The sequence below is a fragment of the Centropristis striata genome, chromosome 4, assembly GCF_030273125.1.
Source record: "Centropristis striata isolate RG_2023a ecotype Rhode Island chromosome 4, C.striata_1.0, whole genome shotgun sequence".
NCBI classification, from domain to species: Eukaryota; Metazoa; Chordata; class Actinopteri; order Perciformes; family Serranidae; genus Centropristis; species Centropristis striata.
Genome location: NC_081520.1, coordinates 3,066,700 through 3,088,599, shown reverse-complemented (window position 1 = coordinate 3,088,599; position 21,900 = coordinate 3,066,700). Strand labels below are relative to the sequence as shown.

General features: G+C 39.6%; 4 protein-coding genes across 4 annotated transcripts; 3 read left to right on the top strand and 1 right to left on the bottom strand.

The window, feature by feature from the left end:
• Window positions 1-202: 202 nt before the first annotated feature.
• On the bottom strand, window positions 203-1,215 carry LOC131969859 (olfactory receptor 10A6-like). The gene has a single exon (XM_059331082.1). The coding sequence runs from the start codon at window positions 1,213-1,215 to the stop codon at window positions 268-270; it is 948 nt and encodes a 315-aa protein (XP_059187065.1). The 3' UTR covers window positions 203-267.
• A 4,579-nt stretch (window positions 1,216-5,794) lies between these two features.
• On the top strand, window positions 5,795-6,847 carry LOC131970125 (olfactory receptor 10A6-like). Its single transcript, XM_059331414.1, has one exon. It carries the CDS (start codon window positions 5,921-5,923, stop codon window positions 6,845-6,847), a length of 927 nt encoding a protein of 308 aa, XP_059187397.1. The 5' UTR covers window positions 5,795-5,920.
• Window positions 6,848-9,773: 2,926 nt separating this feature from the next.
• LOC131970123 (olfactory receptor 11A1-like) lies at window positions 9,774-10,700 on the top strand. Its single transcript, XM_059331413.1, has one exon. The coding sequence runs from the start codon at window positions 9,774-9,776 to the stop codon at window positions 10,698-10,700; it is 927 nt and encodes a 308-aa protein (XP_059187396.1).
• A 4,715-nt stretch (window positions 10,701-15,415) lies between these two features.
• On the top strand, window positions 15,416-16,357 carry LOC131969858 (olfactory receptor 11A1-like). The gene has a single exon (XM_059331081.1). It carries the CDS (start codon window positions 15,416-15,418, stop codon window positions 16,355-16,357), a length of 942 nt encoding a protein of 313 aa, XP_059187064.1.
• The last annotated feature ends 5,543 nt before the right edge of the window (window positions 16,358-21,900 follow it).

Here is a 21,900-nt window from a genome sequence, read left to right as displayed (position 1 = left end):
ATAAATCCTGCAGCTCTATGGAAGCAGCACAATCATCAACTCAAAAATGTCACAGTTAATAACACAGTTATATTAACATTAATCATTAAAAATGAAAAAACACAAGTTGACTTTCTCTGATGTTTTTTTAATGGATGGATCGAAATCTGAATTTAAATTTTAAAAAATCTTCGCTAAAATATTAAACATTTGCAGAGAAACTGGGCTTTAAGTTTAAACATTGCAGGACATTAAATAATGCTCAGACAAAATTGTCAGATGATATAGTTATATTTTACTCTCAAAGATCAGATTTCTACATACAATGCGTATTTTGGACATTTTGAATCCGTACAGTAAAGGGTTGATTAGTGGTTGGCATGTAAGCCAATACAGTGACAAAAAAATGCGCAAAATGTTGGGTAAATAATTCAAGTTAAACCTGCTCTGTACTATTTCAAAGAAAGCTCCAAAAGAAAAGTTGAGCAGAGAAGCGAGGTGAGGTGTGCAGGTGCTGAAAGCTTTCTGTCTCGTCTGCTTGGAGCCATAATAACACACTTTAAGGATCCCCATGTAAGAGTAAAGGATTAAAATGATAAGACCAAGTATTACTGTGAACAAGTGAACAAGTCCAAAGAGGTTATTGACCGATGTGTCAGAACAGGCCAGTTTGACAACATAATAGTTGCCACAGTAAACTTTGTTAATGATGTTCCCACAGAGCTGTAAAGGCAGAGTCAGACCACACACTACGACAACTTGGATTGATAAAGGGTATATCCATATTAGAGCAGTAAACATGGCAATCTTATTATATGTCATACGTGAGTTATATTGTAGAGGATAGCAGATAGCGAGATGTCTGTCATAACCCATGATGGCAAGGGTAAACAATTCTATACCTCCATAAGAGTACAAACAATAAATCTGCAGGAAACAAAAAGGAGCAGAAACAGTGTGAATGTCAGAGAGGATCTGAACCAGAAGGAATGGAAACAACCCTGTACTACCAAACAGCTCATTTACAAACAGGCTGCACAGAAAAATGTACATGGGTTCATGTAAGCTCCTGTTCAGACAGATAACCACAATCAGCAACACATTGGCACAAATAATTGAAATGTAAAAAATCAGAACAATCAGGAAATATAAGTATATTAAAAGCCTGGTGTCGGAGTAGGAGTAGGCACCGAGTATAAAATATGAAACCTGTGTGGAGTTTTTCATTATCGCCATTTTGAATCTGAAGCACTTGATATAGTTCAATGGATGAACATATTATTGCAAAGGATATGCAGCATTTCCTCACAGCTTTGTGAAAGTTTAACAATGTTAACTTTGGTTTCAGAAATAAAGTATCAGTGGTACAGTATACAGAGACACCTCTGTGTATAAACACCAGTCAGTGAATTGAATCTTACAACAATTTGCTCACCTACTATAGTCAAACTGAACGCCCCGCCCAACTGAGCTGAGACACTGATTCTCCTTTTTTTAACCATTTCCTCAGGATGACCTCATTAATCAGATGACATCTGGATTATCATTAGCTGTTTGTCACATAATCTTTTTTTTCCTTTTTTTTTACATTGGATCATAACAAGAAATATGGTTAAACACAATCACACAAATGCTAAGTGGTAGAAAAGTAAAGTAAATTGCAATAAAGTCCTGGGGCCTCATGTATCAACACTGCATACGCACAAAAACATTGCATATGCAGTTTTTTCCGCACACGCCACATGTATGAAAAGTAAACTTGCCTTGAGAATGTGCTCCGCAACCTTTCAAGGTGCCGTGAGAATGTGTGGTGGCACCGCAAACTTTTGTTTGGCTGAAACTACTGTCTTTTGTGCTCTATTTAAAACGTTTTTCATGTTTAAACTCTAACTTCATACAACTGGCATTATTTTTATAGTTTATAGCTCTCAGAAAATGGAGGGAAAATGCCATTATCCACCATCAATAGCCCGTTCTGAATATGAGGGGATATATGATTTTTTTATTTATTATTATTATTATTTTAGACTTCACCTGCGTACTGCTGCTTACTTGTGCAATGATAGTATGTTGAAGTCTATATGTTTTGATGTTAAGATTGTATATTTTACTAAGTCTATATATTCTGCTATTTCCACTATTTTTATGTATCCCCCTCCTGGATCAATACTTGTGATTCTGATTATGGAGCGCACACATTTTTCACATTTAACCTGCCTTAATCACTGTTCCCCTTTGGTTTAACATGGAGATGTTAACACTGCAGGTGCACAGCAATCCATGATGCACAGATCCCTCTCTCCGTGTTGGAAATCCTTTCAGAATAAATCAGGTGTGGTGCATATTTGATCCCGTATGTGGTGTTTAATTGGGACAACTGATGAGTAAAAATGATTATGGCACGCAGCTCTAACGGCTCTGAATAATTTCAATAACGGTGGAGTTTAGAAGGAACGTCTGTTGAGGGACCTTCTGTCATGGTGCAGGTCTTTGATCCGGCTGGTTAACAGCCACAGTGACACCTTGTTGCTGATCCCACACCTGAGGCAACAAAAAGCTAATTTTTCCTGCCTCCAGCCGGAGATCACCAGGTCCACCTCGCGCGCAGTGGCAGTAAGTTGATTTGCCGTTGTTGTGTCGATAATCAGTGGGCATGCCGGCATGTGCGCTCAGTTCCACGCTGGTTGGGATGTATCAAGGAAAGGTGCGCAGAACCTGGCATAAGCACAGTGTGATACATGTGGAGGTGAGTTAGCGTACGTACTTTTCTAGTTTTAGGAGTACGCCATCTTTGAGTATGAATGCTACGCACACTTTGATAAATGAGGCCCCTGGTGAGGAGTCCACCAGAACATTATTATAAGTCTGACATATTACTAGTGCTGTGGTGTTATATATATATATATCCATCCATTTTCCTAATAATCTGAACTCCTCACCCTACCTCTAAGGCTGAGCTCAGCCACCCTACGGAGGAAGCTCATTTAAGCCGATTGTATCCGCGATCTCGTTCTTTTGATCACTACCCAAAGCTCAGGACCATAGGTGAGGGTTGGACCGTAGAGGGACCGGTAAATCGAGAGCTTTGCCTTCAGGCTCAGCTCCTTCTTCAGCCGCTCCTCATCCCAACCACTTCGCACTTGGCTGCAAACCACCCCAACGAGTGCTGGAGGTCCTGGTCTGATGAAGCCAAAAGAACCACATCATCTGCAAAAAGCAGAGATGTAATTCTTAGGTTACCAAACCGAATCCCTTCCTCCCCCCGGCTGCGCCTTGAGATCCTGTCCATGAAAACCACGAACAGAATCGTAGACAAGGGGCAACCCGCAGTACCCCCCACAAGACTCCCGAGGGACACGGTCGTAAGCCTTTTCCAAGTCCACAAAACACATGTAGGCTGGATGAGCAAACTCCCATGACCCCTCCAGAAGTCTCGCAGGGGTAAAGAGCTGGTCCGTTGTTCCACGGCCAGGACGGCCACATTGTTCCTCCTGAATCCGAGGTTCGACAATTGGCCGGAGCCTCCTTTCCAGCCCCCTGAAGTAGACTTTCCCGGGGAGGCTGAGCAGTGTGATTCCATGGTAATATGAACACACCCTCCTGTCCCCCTTTTTGAAAATGGGAACCACCACCCCAGTCTGCCAATCCACAGGCACTGTCCCAGACTTCCATGCGACACTGAAGAGGCGTGTCAACCATGACAGCCCAACAGTGTCCAGAGCCTTCAGCATCTCAGGGCGAATCTCATCCAACCCTGCGGCCAGGCAGCTTTTTGACTACCTCTGCGACTTCTGCCAGGGATACTGAGTCTTCAGACTCTGCCTCCTCCGTGGAGGACGTGATGGCTGGATTAAGGAGTTCCTCAAAGTGCTCTTTCCACCGTCATCCCCAGGTCGGGTCAGCAGGTCTCCTCCCCCGCTGAACACAGCTTGGGCCAAGCCCTGCTTTCCCTTCCTGAGTCGCCCGACAGTTTTCCAGAACCTCTTTGAGGCCGACCGAAAGTCCTCCTCCATGGCCTCCCCGAATTCCTCCCATACCAGAGTTTTTGCTTCAGCGACTGCCGCAGCTGCAGCCCTTCTGGCCAAACGGTACCTGTCTGCTGCCCCCTGAGACCCCTCAGCCAGCCAAGACCGAAAGGCCTCCTTCTTCAGCTTGACGGCCTCCCTCACCACTGGTGTCCACCAGCGGGTTCTTGGGTTGCCGCCACGACAGGTACCGACGGCCTTCAGACCACAACTCCTACCAGCTGCATCAACAATTGAGGCTTTGAACAAGTATATATATATAGAGTTGAAAATAGTGTATGTGAAATCAAAAAATAGCGTATGTGAGAGTTGAAAATAGTGTATGTGAGAGCTAAAAAATTGTGAAGGTCAGAGCTAAAAAATAGTGTATGTGAGCACTAAAAATGGTGTATGTGAGAGCTAAACATAGTGTATGTGAGAGCTAAAAATAGTGCATGCGAGAGCTAAAAATGGTGTATGTGAGAACAAAAAAATAGCGAATGAGCGAGCTATAAATAGTGAATGTGAGAGCTAAAAATAGTGTACCAAAAAGACAGATTACAGTTTTGTCAGACCAAAAATTAAGGTCTTTGTCCCTGTGTGCATTTACAAACTGTAATCTGTCGTTTTTATGTTTCTTTTGGAGTAATGGCTTCTTCCTGGCAGAGTGGCCTTTCAGCCCATGTCTCAGGACTCGTTTCACTCTGGATAATGACACACTCTTACCAGCTTCAGAGTAATGGCTTCAGATATGCACATTTTGGACCAAAGCACGTTCATCTCTGGGACACAGAGCCCGTCTCCTTCCTGAGCGGTATGATGGCTGGACATTCCCATGGTGTTTATACTTGGGTATGATTATATGAACAGATGAATATGGCACCTTCAGGCATCTGGAAATTGCACCCAAGGATGAACCAGACTTGTGCAAGTCCACAATTCTCTTCCTGATATCTTGGTTGATTTCTTTTGACTTTCCCATGATGTCACACAAAGAAGCAGTGTGTTTCAGGTGAGCCTTAAAATACATCCACAGGTGTGTCTCGAATTAACTCAAATGTTGTCAATAAACCTATCAGAAGCTTCCAAAGACATGACAGCATCATCTGGGCTTTCCCAAATTGTTTCAATGCATAATAATGTTAGTGTATGTAAACTTCTGACTTTGAAGAAAGTAATAAAAAATTGTCTTAAAAAATCCTTCTCTCATTATTCTGGCATTCAGTAAATAGAAATAATTTTGGTAATCCTAACGGACCTAAAACAGAAAAAGTGATTGTCTGATTTCATGTCAGACAGTGAGAAAAAAAGCATATGTGTCTTTTTATATAGTGTATGTAAACTTCTGGTTTCAACTGTATATGGCCCACACATTTTTACATCATGTGAAATATATATATATATATATATATATATATATATATATATATATATATGTATATATATATAATTTTACAATACAAAATTTTGTATCATACATGCTTCCTAAAAGCCAAAATATTGACATGGTATCAACACAAACAGTTCCATAAACGTTTTGCTTGCATTTGTACAAATATAAAATTAATATTCAGTCAGAGCTTTCCTGACATCATTAAGGCGCTGTGGGCGTCCTCTGACTTGAAAGGGTTAAAAGGAGGAGAAGCAGGGTTTCGTCTTCAGTAGGAGGGACTCTGATATGTGTCAGGATTCACAAAATGTCTCTAACTGTTTTCTCCCTTGTCCTACCTTAGTGTTATATAGCCTTTATATTAGAAAATGGTAAGTTTGGGAGATGTCTCAGTTGTTTTCTAGATGATGAATGCTATTAATGTGTTTAATACTTTAGCTGCACAAAGTCCTAACCAAGAAAAGTGTGTAAAACGTTCTTCAAAACAAAATGTAACACTAAGTGGAATTAGTTTGTCCTGTGGACAGTGTTATGACTGCAAAAGGAAATGAAAAACTCTACACAGTTTTCATATTTCACACTCGGTGCCTACTCTGACACAGGGGTTTTAAAATACGTCTATTTCATGATTATTATGTCTTTATATATGTTAACTGTTTGTGCCAATGTGTTGCTGATTGTGGTTATCTGTCTGAACAGGAGCTTACATGAACCCATGTACATTTTTCTGTGCAGCCTGTTTGTAAATGAGCTGTTGGGTAGTACAGGGCTATATCCATTCCTCCTGGTTCAGATCCTCTCTGACATTCACACTGTTTCTGCTCCTTTTTGTTTCCTGCAGAATTACGTTTTATTTTCTTATGGAGGGGTGGAATACTTAAACTTAGCCGTCATGTCTTATGACAGATATCTCGCTATCTGTCGGCCTCTACAATATAACACACAAATGTCATTTAACAAGATTTCCATGCTTATTGCTGTAACATGGTTGTTTCCTTTACTACTGTGTGTTGTGATGACATACTTGAGTAGCTCCTTACAGCTGTGTGGGACAATTATTGAGAAAGTGTACTGTGACAACTACTCCATTGTCAGACTGGCGTGCAATGACACAACGATCAACAACATCTATGGACTCGTTATCACTGCACTCTCAATCTTTTGTCCTCTAATGCTGATCATTTACACTTACATTAAGATTCTTAAAATATGTTTTTCTGGCTCTAAACAGACGAGACAGAAAGCTTTCAGCACCTGCGTTCCTCACCTTGTTTCTCTGCTCAACTTTTCATGTGGGGCTGGCTTTGAAATATTACAGAGTAGGTTCAATATGAGCAATTTACCCAATATTTTGAGAATATTTTTATCATTGTACTGGCTGACATGCCAGCCGGTTTTGAACCCTTTACTTTACGGTCTTAATATGTCAAAAATCCGCATCATGTGTAAAAGTCTTGTCTCTGCTAAAATGTAGGTTTTTACCTCTTGATTAGATATACAGTCATGGAAAAAATCATTAGACCACCCTTTTTCTTCAATTTCTTGTTCATTTTAATGCCTGGTACAACTAAAGGTACATTTGTTTGGACAAATATAATGATAGCAACAAAAATAGGTAATAAGAATTAAATTTATGAGCTGATATAAAGCCATTTTCCATGGTTTTCTTGATACTGATTTTGGTTATTATCAAGAAAACCATGGAAAATGGCTTTATATCAGCTCATAAATTTAACTCTTATTACCTATTTTTGTTGCTATCATTATATTTGTCCAAACAAATGTACCTTTAGTTAGGCATTAAAATTAATAAGGAATTGTAGAAATACGGTGATCTGATATTTTTTTCCATGACTGTATTATTTATCAATTATGGTTCCGAGTAAATGCACAGATGAGAGATTTTATTAAGTAAAGTAATAACAATACATAAAATGTATGTTTATGAAAAGAAAAGCTATGTTGATAAGATTCAAATCAGTCATGTACAATGAAGAAACTGATATTTGCCTTAATCTGAATAACAATAAATCATTAAGGAGAATACATTTGATAAAGAAATGTGATGTGTATTACGGATATGTTATTATTCCCCTTTTATAGAAAATTGGGGGGTTGAGGACAGGGTTTTTTAGGGGAACATCCTTGAAAAATCATCCATGCTGTAATTTGAATGCTTTTATGTTTAATTTCTAGTTTAGAGACCTCCTACAGTTCATGTGAGAATCCTACATAGGTTTTGTTTATCAAAATAATTAAATGGCTTTTTTTTCTCACTGATAAACCTTTGCATGATTCTCTCATTAATGTAAGTAATTTCTATACTTTAAGATTTAAGACTAATTACTTTATTAATCCCACAAGGGGGAAATTCAAACTCTGCATTTAACCCATGATCCTTTTCTACACACAAGCGTGGCAATATTATATCAATTCATGGCCACCAAGTATCGATTCCAGTGGGCCGTTAGTATTTTCCGGAGGCCGTAGTGGGCTCCATTTTAGGAATATACTGGATATACTACTGGTATCATATGAAACTAGAAGATCTAAGGAATCTAAAGGCACCATGTGCGTTGGGATATCATGTTGGGAAGTTGTCGAAATAACGCTGCAAAGTAAGGATTTTTTAAATGTTTTATTTAAAAAAAATTGAGAGCAGCGAAGCTTTGATAAAATGCTGCAGTTGTTGTCGTCCATACATGTTTGATATCAGTTCAGTTCAGTTTGACTGAATACTTTGTTGGTCAGTCTGTGGGTTTGACTCTCATTGTGGAGAAATAAAAAGACTGAAGTGAGATTAATACACTGAGAATTTTCTCTTGATTGACAAAAGTATTTTTTCAAATGTGACTAAAGTATCGGGATAAAATCGTATCATGGGGCCGATGTGCTGATTCACACCTCTAAAGTGAACACACCATGCAAGGAGCAGTGGCCAGCACATTAACTGAGCAGTGGGGGGTTAGGTGCCTTGCATAAGGACACTTCAGTCCTTGACCTGTCAGTCCTGGGATTCGAACCGGCGACCCTCCAGTTACAAGCCTGATTCCTGACCTCTTGGCGGTCAGACTTAATATAACTTGGTTATACTGTGAGTGAATTTATTCTGTTCAAAAATATCTAATACAATTTATTTATTTCACCCTATTAAGGTGTATAATGGCATCATACCATTAATATGTGCAAAAAACTTGAGACAGGTTTTTCTTTAGCAACCCTTGGTCAGAAGTCCTCAGGAAGCCAGAAACAGGGCTGGCTGCTGGGCCTTGGCAGCATGGATGGGACATTTGGGATATTACATGCATTGTTCTATTAAGACAACCACGAGGGCCAAGTATGAAAAAATAAATTAAAAATACGGACCCGGGGGAGGGGGGTAATATTTCAAGAAAAAAGTGTCAAATTCAGAGAAAAAAGTAGCAGATTTATAAGGGGAAAAAGGGGCGAGGGGTGTTTTTCGTTTTACAAGGGAACTTCATCACCATAGAAGCTGCTGCATACTATGTCTGCAGGGAGGGACTTCATTAAATGATACTTTGCAATTACAGATTTATGAGGAAAAAAGTGGCAAATTTATGAAGTTAAAAGTGGCAAATTTATGAGGTTAAAAGTGGCAAATCTCAGAGAAAAAAAGTAGCAGATTTATGAGATGAAAAGTGGCCAATCTATGAGAAAAAAAAGTAGCAGATTTATGAGATGAAAAGTGGCAAATCTATGAGAAAAAAAGTGGCAAATTTATGAGGTTAAAAGTGGCAAATCTATGAGAAAAGATTTGTTCCTAGATTTGCCACTTTTAATCTAAAAAATGTGCAACTTTTTTCTCCAAGATGTGCTACTTTTAATCTCATAAATCTGTTGTTTTTTTCCCCTTTTTTCCTCATAAATCTGCAGCTTATTTCTCGAAATATTATCCCCCTCCCCTGGGTCCGTATTTTTTTTTTTTTTTCATACATGGCCCTAATACGGCATGGTAATTTTGACTTTAAACACTGCAAAAAAAGTTGTTGTTTTTTTTAGAAATCAACCATCGGGTCTTTTGATATCATAAGTAGCACTGCTGCTGTGGGCGTCTCCCTACTTGGAAACGTTAAAAGAAGCAGGAGCAGAGGTCAGAGCTCAGTCAGGACAGACTCACAGTCTGACTGCAGCAGGTGAATGTTCTGAACTGTGTTAGCCTTAGCTTTAGTATTACAGAGAGCAATGATGACCAATAATAAGTTCAAGGAATGCTTCAAAATTCATTTCTTTTCTATTTAGGTTGACTTGAATGCTGTTTTTAGATCATGTTTTACCTGTGCACAGTCCTAAACAAGCAAAGCTTTAAAGGTTTTACTGATCTTTAACAAAATGTAACACTGCCAGTTTATCTTATGATTGATTTATGAGCCGGAGGGATTATGGTGAACTTTACGCAGGTTTCACTGTTCACACTCAGCGCCTACTCTGACATCGGGGTTCTCAAATATCTATACTTCATTATTATTATGTGTTTGTATTTTTTTATTATTTGTTCCAATGTGTTGCTGATTGTGGTTATCTGTCTGAACAGGAGCTTACATGAACCCATGTACATTTTTCTGTGCAGCCTGTTTGTAAATGAGCTGTATGGTAGTACAGGGCTGTTTCCATTCCTTCTGGTTCAGGTCCTCTCTGACATTCACACTGTTTCTGCTCCTTTTTGTTTCCTGCAGATTTTCTCTATGTATACTTACGTTTGTGTAGAGTATTTAAACTTAGCTGTCATGTCTTATGACAGATATCTCGCTATCTGTTATCCTCTCCAATATAACACACGAATGACACCCAAAAAGGTTGCAGTGCTTATTGGTGTAACATGGTTATTCCCTTTTCTTGCAATTGTTGTGTTGATATCACTGAGTGCTCCATTACAGCTGTGTGGGAACATAATTGACAAAGTGTACTGTGGAAACTACGCCATAGTTAAACTGGCCTGTTCTGACACCAGGATCAATAACATTTATGGACTCTTCTACACTGTCATCTCAATCATGGTTCCTTTACTTTTAATTCTGTTCACTTACATCAGGATTCTCAAAATTAGTTTTTCTGGCTCCCAACAGACGAGACAGAAGGCCGTCAGCACCTGCACGCCTCACGTCGCTTCGCTGCTCAATTTTTCTTTTGGGGTTTGTTTTCAAGTTTTAACGAGCAGGTTTGACGTGAGCAGGATACCGAACGCGCTGAGCATTTTTTTATCCTTATACTTTCTCACATGCCCGCCACTGTTTAACCCTTTAATGTACGGTCTGAATATGTCCAAAATCCACATCACATGTAAACGTCTGCTGCGTGGTGAAGTGTAGCTCGAAAAATGCTGTTACACTAACTGTGTCTCTAGTTTAATGTGTGTGCGGAAAACAAGAAACTTAAACACTTAAGTTCTGAAGAATCAGTTAACACTCCTGTTTATGTTGCAGGTCAAATTGACCCATTTCAAAGTTAAAAATCTAAAAAATAAATAGTTAAAAGTATTATTTCAGGATGAAACGTCTTCTGCTTGGCTTAGTAAGCGTAATCAACGTATAAAATGAAAATGGTTAATTTCACATATTTGCATGTTTAAATTACATAGATACTGTTAGATTGTATAAATTATATGTTGATTGTAATTCAATGACTGTAAATATTGCTTTTTTATTGTTATTAGTTTTTCTTTTCTTTTAAAATGAATAACAGAATTATAATAATTTATTGTAAATATTGCTTTCCTTATCTTGTTATCTTTTTTTTCTGATGCTTGCTTTGGCAATATATACATTGTTACGTCATGCCAATAAAGCCAATTGAATTGAATTGAATACTGTTCAATGGTCAATCAGACCCTGAACAGAAGAGAAGTGACTAGTGTTAATTTATTAACTCACTCCATTAGAGAAAAAATGAAAAAATGTAAAATAAAAATTTCAATAAATCAGTGTCATGTAAAACAGTCGTATTTTATATGTAGGTCTTTGTCTTGTCAATGTACATAAAAAAAAGTTTTAATGTGCATTTTTAATCGAAAACAAGTGAATTATCCTCATTGAACCATGATCTGTGAGAGGTAAAGAACACCATCGCACTAAATATTGATTGAGATAGTTAGTAATGGAGTTATTAATGAAATATAGACAATGTTTATTGGGATTTATTTGGTTTCTGACACTTTTGAATAATTATACATGCCCTGTGTCAAATTGGCCCATGAACATTTTTGCTGTTCCTGAAAAACAAACATAACAGGAGGTTGATTTTGCTCCCCAAAGGAAGTAAGTCATAAATTATTTCTGTCTGTTTTATTTTGCTTTATGTTTATCTTTTTCTCTGGACCTGAGGGGTATCATGTAGTGTGTGATGTTTTTGTCGTCTATCCAAAATACTGCATGGATCATGTGTAAAACTAAACTGTAAAATAAGTGGTAGATCATCCAACAAATGTATTCAGCACAAACACAAACAATAAATGTATGCATTTGGCTTTCTAGTGTCAGTTATCATTTGAGGTAATATACAAAAAAATATAAAAATAAGTGCAAAGAGCTGATGCAGTCAGCCAGAGGTGATCTACTTTGTCTTTTATTTTATTTTGACACTATTGTGTTTTTGTTTTCTGTATGCAGCAAAGAAAACCTACTCTGACAAGGATTTATTTTTAGGAAACATGAGTTATTTTAAATTCATGAATAAATGAATAAAATGATGTTATAAAGTTAACTCTCGAAACTTGGGAGTCATTTTGTGTGAAGTCATGTGTTGATGTTTGGCGTGATTGGTTAAAAAAAATATTTATTGTTGATGTTTGATTGAAATCAGATTTTTAGTGTAAAAATGGGATTAAAAGTAATTTCATAGGTGGTTAAAAGGAATACATTTAATAAATTAATTAAATATATAATCCTGTTTAAAAGAGTATAAATAGTATAATTTAAACATTGTGGGAGCAATACAATATCTTTAATTAAAGTTAAGTTAGCACAGAAATTTCTAAAATTAATCATGATACAATCAGTTTGTGACAGCCAGCCTGTCCGCCTCCTCCAGTTTGTTGATGAAGTATGGTTTGTCTTTAATCTGCAGAATTAACGTTAATTGCTAACTTTTGACTATTGACTAGAGAGATTTTAGTTATTGACTGATTTAATTCTCATGATATAATGTTTCTCTTTTCTACCTTACCATCCTGTTTCAATAAAAGAGAAGGAACTGAATAAGAGTTGTTCAGCGTCCTCTGTGGTCCTCTATGCACTGCAAAAAAAGAAAAGTTGGGTGAACTCAAAATTTTGAGGCAACAAACTTCGATAAAATTTTAAGTTGGACAATTAAACTAAATATTTTAAGTTTTGTTTGCTCAACTCTGAATTCAGATTTTTTAATTTATAATTTTACATTGTAATAACTTTTAATCCTTACTTCTGCTAACTTCTGCAATGTGCTAAATTGGCACGATTGTAACGCCGCTATGAAATGTCAGCTAATGTTGCGACCACAATTTTGAGATACGCTAATGGCTACTCTTGTAGCTGTAACAAGCAGCGCCGCTAGCATCAGTTAGCCGCTAGCATCAGTTAGCCGCTAACTTTCGCTAATGACTTAATTTCACCACTTTCCCGCATTTCACAACAAAGAAATAAGAGTTAGCAGAACTATTGTCCCTTGTTGTGAACCCCAACTTAAAGATAAAAGTAACAACAACTCACCAACTTGTTTTTGAGCAGACAACTGGCTTCCTTTGTTGTGCTAACTTACATTATTGCCCTAAATGTAAATTATTTATATTTCCAAGTTTTACCAACTTAAATCACCTTTTTAGGCAAAAAATACAAAAAATACAAGTTGGCTTTTTTTGCAGTGTCCCAACTCAAGTTTCGGAAGGCACTGGTGTGAAAGGCTAGTAAATCGTAACGCCCAGCAAGTTTGCAGACCCCAAGCCTAAATCCCTTTAATATTGTACCGATTATAAGCAAAGATGCAGCGAGGTTCATTGTCTCATTACCACATTAACTTTCTAGTAAGAAAACACAAACAACTTTAAAACTTGATATACTCCTCCTTCTCAGGCAGCTTAGGACCAGATTTGAGAAGAATGGGGACATATTGGAAAAAAGCGCCAAATTTTTTTCCACATGCTCTCCATCACCATAGGTTTCAATTTTTGATGGGAGCCACTTCATCAAGATGGCGGGTTGGAGGTGGCAGCCATATACTATGGTGGCCCTGAAGTGCAAAACACGACGGCAAATCAGAAAACACAACAACAAATCAGAAATCACAACTGCAAATCAGAAAACACAACGACAAATCAGAAATCACAACGACAAATAAAAAAACACAACGGCAAATCAGAAAACACAACAACAAATCAGAAAACACAACAACAAATCAGAAATCACAACGGCAAATCAGAAAACACGACAAATCAGAAATCACAACGACAAATCAGAAAACACAACGACTCATGTCGCCCGAGGCGGTTTGGTTAATGTTGTTGTCGTTTTTGATTTGTCGTTGTGTTTTTTTATTTGTTGTTGTGTTTTCTGATTTGCCGTTGTGATTTGCACTTCAGGGCCACCGTAATATACAGTCTATTAGAACCAACATATCTTCCAAGCCACTTAGAAGGTCAGTCTTCAAATATATATATAGTCCTCAAATATACATTTTTCTGGGTCAAGGAATAATTTAAAGCTATTGAGAATTTAATTGAAGAATATAATATCAAAAGCCTGCAGTTAACCAGTCAAGTGTGGTTGTAAAGCTGCTGCTGAAGGAAGGCACACTGGAATTGCACAAATCTTGTAAATGTAATAAATAATAAAAGTGAAGCTAATAAAGCTCAATTAAATGTATGAATGTTATCCATTTTTCAGAATACATGCACTGTACATGATCTATATGAATATGTTTCCAACCGCTTAGGAACAACTGAGTTGGAAATTAAACTATCTATTTGATCAGATAATCATCTAGTGATATTCTCAATAGCTTTAAAGGATACCTTGTCAATTACATTGTCAATGTATATTTTGACTCCAAGATTGATCTTGTAAGTGGCTTGTGGTAGATTTTATATGGCTCCCATTAAAAAAATGGAAACTTATGGTGATGGAGAGCATGTAGAAGAAATGAAAAAGGGGTTTTGTCCAGTGTTTCCCCATTATTGTGCTAAGCTGCCTGACTATCCACTATTAATGTTTACCTATGTCATTTTTATTAACAGCGTTTAGTTTTTATGCACCAAATCTCTGGAACAAACTCCCAGAGAACTTGAGGTCTGCTGCAACTCTCAGCTCTTTTAAATCAAGTCTGAAGACTTTTCTGTTTCCATTTTAACCTGTAATTTTTATTAATTCGCTCTTAAATGTTTTATTCATTCACTTTTTTTTTAATTCACTTTTAAATGTCTTCTAATGTGTTTTATGTATTTTAATCTTGCCCCTGTAAAGCACTTTGAATGGCCCTGTGTCCTAATTGTGCTATATAAATAAACTTGCCTTGCCTTGCCTTGCCTTGCCTTGCCTTAAAATTCATTAAATATTATCATATATAAATGATATATATAAATATTATATATATATATATAAATATTAACACCAATTAACAAGTAACAATGGTTGCCTTGGATATCAACTTACTGGAAATGTTTAAAAGCAGCAGCAGCAGCAGACACAGAGTGAGAGTTGAGTTAGGAGGAATCACAGTGTTGTCCACAGAATCACACACTGTTTGGAGTTTCTCCTCTTGACTGTAAATGTGTTGACTGTATATAAGAATAGTAAGTTTTAGTTTGTCACAAGTGATTCCATAGTGGAGTGAATTTGAAACAAGTTGCTGACTCGTAATGAACAAAATGTGACAAAGAATTGTCACTAGCACTTATTGATGCACTAATTATTATTGCACTATACCTTGAATGTTTGTTTTTACTCTTCCTGTAAGTCGCTTTGGATAAAAGCGTCTGCTAAATGACTAAATGTAAATATAATAATTAATATGCTCATCTTGTTTCTGTGATACAGTATTTTGAACCAAAGGAAGAATCATGATTAACTCTACATATGTTTCATATTTCACACTCGGTGCCTACATTGACACTGAGCTGTTTAAATTGTTTTTTATGATTATTATGTTATTTTACGTGTTAATTATTTGTGCCAATGTGTTGCTGATTGTGGTTATCTGTCTGAACAGGAGCTTACATGAACCCATGTACATTTTTCTGTGCAGCCTGTTTGTAAATGAGCTGTATGGTAGTACAGGGTTGTATCCATTCCTTCTGGTTCAGATCCTCTCTGACATTCACACTGTTTCTGCTCCTTTTTGTTTCCTGCAGATTTTCTGTGTGTACACTTATGGCAGTGTGGAGTTTACTAACCTAGCCGTCATGTCTTATGACAGATATCTGGCTATCTGTTGTCCTCTGCAGTATCACACAATCATGACATATAACAAGGTTGTCATGCTCATTGCTGTTATATGGTTTCTTCCTATATTTGCTGTTTTTGTCACAACGTCCCTGACTGCCTCCTTACAGCTCTGTGGGGTCATCATTGATAAAGTGTACTGTGACAACTATTCTATCATAAAACTGGCATGTTCTGACACCAGAGTCAATAATCTCTATGAACTCATTGCTGCTTCTCTCACAGTCTGTGCTCCGGTATCTGTAATCATTTACACCTACATTCAGATCCTTAAAGTGTGTTTTTCTGGCTCCAAAGAGACGAGACAGAAAGCCGTCAGTACCTGCACACCTCACCTCGCTTCTCTGCTCAACTTTTCTTTCGGGGTTTGTTTTGAAATATTCCAGAGCAGGTTTGATATGAGCAGTGTGCCCAACATGTTGCGAATCTTTATATCGTTGTATTTTCTTACATGCCAACCAATCTTCAGCCCTGTAATGTACGGCCTCAACATGTCTAAGATACGCACCGTGTGTGAAAGCCTTCTTTTAAGTTCTCTCAGATTTGTTCAGCTTGAGTAACACGAAGGAAAACAATAAAAGTAAGCCTATGGCTCACTGTTTTCTTGTTTGTCATTGTTTATCATTTCTACAGTATGAGCAGTATTTACATATTGTACAACTGATGCAGTCAGTGAAAGATGTTCTACTTTTATCTATTTTTGTTTAATTTTCACATTTAAAAAAAATCTTCTACACAGCGAAAAGGCCATCCGAACCGTGAGCAGAGGTGTGATTCAGCGTATCGGCCCCACACTCGATTTTATCTCGATACTTGAGTCACAATATCATATTATAGCAATTTTAAGCATTTTGCGATATGGTGATTATTGTGATACAACATATTGCGATTTTAACTGCATTTTGTGTCCACAAAATTAAATTAAATAAATAATTGTTTTGTCCAATAAGAGGAAATTCTCAGTCTATTCATCTCACTTCAGTCTTTTTATTTCTCCACAATGAGAGTCAAACCCACAGACTGACCAACAAAGTATTCAGTCAAACTGAACTGAACTGATATCAAACATGTATGGACGACAACAACTGCAGCATTTTATCAAACTTTCAAAAACTTTAAGCTTCACTGCTCTCAATTTGTTTGAATGAAACATAAAAAAGCCAAACTTTGCGGCGTTATTTCAACATCCCAACATGATATCCTGATGCACATGGTGCCTGTAGATTCCTGAGATCTTCTAGTTTCATATGATATCAGTATATTCCTAAAAGTGAGCCCACTATGGCCATGAATCAATATAATATTGACACCAGTTTATAAAAGTTTATTTGAACAATTTGATCATCATTTGATAAAAAATGTCTTGTTAAAAATAAATACATTTTTATTATTATTAGGGCCTCGGGGCAATCGCACCGAGCACTACTGTTATACTGTGAATTTTTTCTTCTTCCTCTTCCGGACGCAATTTCGTCCCGCTACTAGTCCTACAACTTGAAGAGTTGCAGGACAAATTATATATCAAAAGGCGCGGTTTGATCGGGATCGGTGTGCTATTACTTTTCTCTACAGAATACAAATTTTTCTCGACGTAAGTCGCGAAAAACTGCCCAAAATTTTGCATTGAAATGAATGGGACGGCCGACAAAAAATAAGTGAAAAAGAACAATAATTGGAGATTTTTAAACGTCTACTTCTCCGGCATAATTTCGCCTAGAGACTCCATTTAAACTTTAAACAGTAGACACAAGTCTTGTGTATTGGTGTATTAATCCATGTTTCGATAGGTCATATAGTTTTTTATCAATCCCTGGGCTGCTGATACAGAAACCTCCCCGTGGTGCAGCCTGGGAAACGCTGACTGGTACAATCTGATATCACTATCTGATTACTATCACCAGTAGGCCAATATCTGTATACTTACCTGAGCAATCTATTGGATGACGACACCAAAGATGCCGCAGAGACACTTTCGCCCCTTGGGGCCCGCGCTGTCAATCGCCTCAATCAACATTGAAGGCTTCTCCAGATGCAAGGCAGACATACTAGCGACAGTGGTGAAACGCTTCGACATAGTGTGCATGCAGGAAACCCACATCGGCCCTGATCAACACCGACCCGCATTGCCTGGAATGAAGCTGGTGGCGGAGATCCGCCACAGACAGTACGGATCAGCCGTATTCAGCAGACCAAACCTCACGATCGAAGAGGTCCACACCCACACCACCAAAGGACAAATGGAAACCATCACAGTCGCCCTCCCAAATGTCTCTGTCACATCAGTGTATAAACCCCCTCAAAGTCCATTCTTCCATACCGAACTGCCAGAAAGATGCAAAAGGAATTTCCAGATCAGCATAGGGGACTTCAATGCCTACAGCACATCGTGGGGATACAAAGACAACAATCAAGATGGAGATGCAGTCGAAGCCTGGCTTGAGTCGAAACACCTGACCCTGATCCATGACGCCAAACTACCAAAATCCTTCCACAGCGCCAGATGGAAACAAGGATATAACCCAGACCTTGTCTGTGTGAGCAGCGAACTAGCATCCAGAGCTGTGAAAGAGGTCCTGGACCCCATCCCTCACTCACAACACCGACCCATCACCATAACCATCCGATCCGTTCTCCAAGCAACAACCGTCCCCTTCCGTAGAAGGTTCAACCTGAGGAAAGCTGACTGGCTGTCATACCAACAGGAGATCGAAGAGTCACTCCCCAGCATCCCTCCACATCCCAACAGCTATACCACGTTTACAGACCTGCTGAAAAGGGCAGCCAGACGACACATCCCAAGAGGATGCCAGACTGAGTACATCCCTGGGCTGTCAGAAACATCCAGTGACCTACTCGCAGCCTACCACACGGCATACCACGCGGACCCTTTCTCCTCCACCACCACAGAATTAGGAGAAATCCTATTAAACAACGTCGGGGAAGACCGCAGGCAAGCCTGGAAGGAGCTGATAGAAAACACCAACATGACCAACAACAGCAGGAAGGCGTGGGCCACGATTCGTCGCCTTGGTGCAGACCATACCACACCTCCCACACTTACAACAGTCACAGCAAACTCGGTTGCAGCACAGCTGGTGTTGAACGGGCGCAGCCAAATTCGCCGCAGACCCACAGGAGAATACCGCCGGACAGCGGTAACAGACCACCCACAACCAGCAAGTGCCCTTACCAAGCCCTTCGACCCAGAAGAACTTGAAGCAGCACTGTGCTCGCTGAAACCCGGGAAAGCAGCAGGAATCGATGATGTACTGGCAGAAATGATACAGCATCTGGGACCAAAAGCAAAGATCTGGCTCCTAGAAATGCTGAACTCATGCATGGCAAAGAAAACCATCCCACCTGCATGGTGAAAAGCCAAGACTGTTGCAATCCCCAAACCCGGAAAGGACCCATCATCACCAAAGAGCTACAGACCGATTTCCCTCCTCTGCATAACCTACAAGCTCTACGAGAGGCTGTCACTCTAACGCCTAACACCACTTATAGACTCCAAGCTCACCAAAGATCAAGCTGGTTTCCGCCCTGGCCGCTCCTGTGCTGGGCAGCTACTGAACCTCACCCAACACATTGAGGATGGTTTTGAGCGGAAACTCATCACCGGAGCAGCCTTCATAGACCTCACCGCTGCCTATGACACTGTCCAGCACCGTGCCATGATCAGGAAACTTTTGGACATGACTGGCGACCCCGACCTCTGCCAAGTCATAAAAACCTCCTAAACAACAAGCGCTTCTTCGTCCAACTAAACGATAAAAAGAGCAAATGGAAAGCCCAAAAGAACGGCCTACCACAAGGCAGCGTACTGGCCCCTCTCCTCTTCAACATCTACACCAATGACCAACCACTCCCCCCACAATGCTGCCGTTTCATCTATGCTGATGACCTCTGCATCACCACCCAACAAGAGAGTTTTCACAAAATTGAATCCGTCCTGGAAAATGCCCTCCAAGAGATGTCTACCTACTAAAATAACAACCACCTGAAACCCAACCCATCAAAACCCAGCTATGCAGTTTCCACCCGAAAAACCGAGACGCAGGAAAAGAACTGAGCATCTCATGGGATGGTCACAAACTCCTGAACCATCCTCACCCTGTGTACCTTGGAGTCACACTTGACAGGACACTCTCTTTCAAAACCCACCTTCAGAACACCAAAGCCAAGGTCAACACCCGCAATAACATCCTGCGCAAACTGGTCAACTCAAAATGGGGCGCTGATCCACCAACCATCCGTACAACAGCCCTAGCCCTGTGCTTCTCCACAGCTGAGTATGCCTGCTCAAGCTGGAGCCGCTCCCACCACACCAAACTGGTAGACACAGCCCTCAACGACACCTGCCGCATCATCACGGGCTGTATAAAGACAACGCCAGTCCCGTGCCTCTATGCACTTGCCGGCATTGCCCCCCCTCACATCAGACGTTCCATCGTCGCCCAAGATGAGCGGAGAGCACAGGAGTCCGACATGAGGCACCCCCTGTACGGACACACAGCACCCCCATCCAGACTGAAATCCAGGGCCAGTTTCCTACATACAGTCCCTCCTCTCCAGTCCACCAAGGAAACGGCACGGACCAACATCTGGAGGGTTGAATGGCACCAACTCCACACCCAAGCCCAAGAATGGATGGAGAGAGGAATAACTCCCACTGAATGCCTCGCCAGCGGACACAACCTCCCATGGCCGACCTGGAAGACCCTCAACAGACTGCGGGTGGAGCAGGGGAGGTGCAAAGCACTGCTGAAAACATGGTACTACCACACACGTGTGGCTGTGGAGCAGTACAAACAATGTCCCACCTGCTGGAATGCGGCGACGCCCCCCAGTGCAGCCCCCAGGACCTGGCTGAACCGACCCCATCAGCTGTGTCCTGCGCCAGATACTGGCAAAAAGACATCTGAGATTGTAAAGGACTCGAAGAAGAAGAATCCCTGTTCAATGACCATGATCATTTTTGGAGAAATTCTGAGATTATAATGGGTGTGTATTGCACGGAATGTTCGTGTCACAGTGTGTGACATCATCGCCAGAGTGTAGAGGGAGAGAAAAAATTGTCAAAAAATAAATTTGAAAACTGCGCTCCAGGCCACAAATTCCACTCTACAGAAATAATTTATACATGAAAATGTAGGAAAATTTGTCTTCTCACTCACAATCCTCTGGTAAAGCTGTCAGAGTTATAGTTTGGGCGTCGGACGCACAGATGCACCACCAACACCACCAACAGCCTCATTGGCTCCCATATTATGCAGGGAGATTTCTAAAAGAAGGAGATGTAACAGTTTTTTTAGATCGCTCTAACAAAGCTATTTTTTCATTTTTCTTAAAAAACAAACATATGTAGACGTTCAGGAAGAACTCGGGACGCTCAAAGTGAAGTCGGATCAATGATAGGTATTATGGTTTTGCCAAAAATGCTTTCTGTTCAAGGCCAGAAATTCCAGTCCACCTCTGGCTGCTGTCACTCTTTCATTAACAGGTGTCAGTTAATTCTGTTGATTACTTTGATCTGATTGCCTTTGATCTTTGATGTGATTACAGTTACAGATACACACACAAACACACACACATGCGCGTAAGCACGCACACTCCTCACACATGCATACACATGCTTCAAACACACACACACACACACACATATTTTGAGGTTAAAGGGCATAGTTTGAAATCTCTGAAGAATCTCATCATAGTGTACACACACCGGCAGTAGCCCCCGTGGCCCTTTCAGAATTTCCCCAGAGGAAATTTTCTAGTTTCAGATTACAATTGAAAGAAAAACGTCCATAATCAAAGACTTATTCCACTTCAGGTGGCCACTGGACATCCTCAGAGTGTCCCTCGCCCGATTTGAAGACATTCTGATGTATAATTTCAAAATTAAAGCCTTTTGAAATTTCACACATTCTGCATTTTTCATTAGAGGAAAAATAGCAGATTATCTGTCTTGCAATCAGCTGAGGGCCTTCCTGAGGTTGTCCACTGTCCTCCTGAGGGGGAATGAGTCTTTGATTATGGATGGTTTTCTCTTTATAGTTATCTGAAATTAAAAGACAAATTGCAGATCATGTGAAATTTCAAA

Coding starts and splice junctions, on each gene's coding strand:
- LOC131969859 (XM_059331082.1), bottom strand. CDS start 1,215: ATGGCGATAATGAAAAACTCCACACAGGTTTCATATTTTATACTCGGT.
- LOC131970125 (XM_059331414.1), top strand. CDS start 5,921: ATGAAAAACTCTACACAGTTTTCATATTTCACACTCGGTGCCTACTCT.
- LOC131969858 (XM_059331081.1), top strand. CDS start 15,416: ATGATTAACTCTACATATGTTTCATATTTCACACTCGGTGCCTACATT.
- LOC131970123 (XM_059331413.1), top strand. CDS start 9,774: ATGGTGAACTTTACGCAGGTTTCACTGTTCACACTCAGCGCCTACTCT.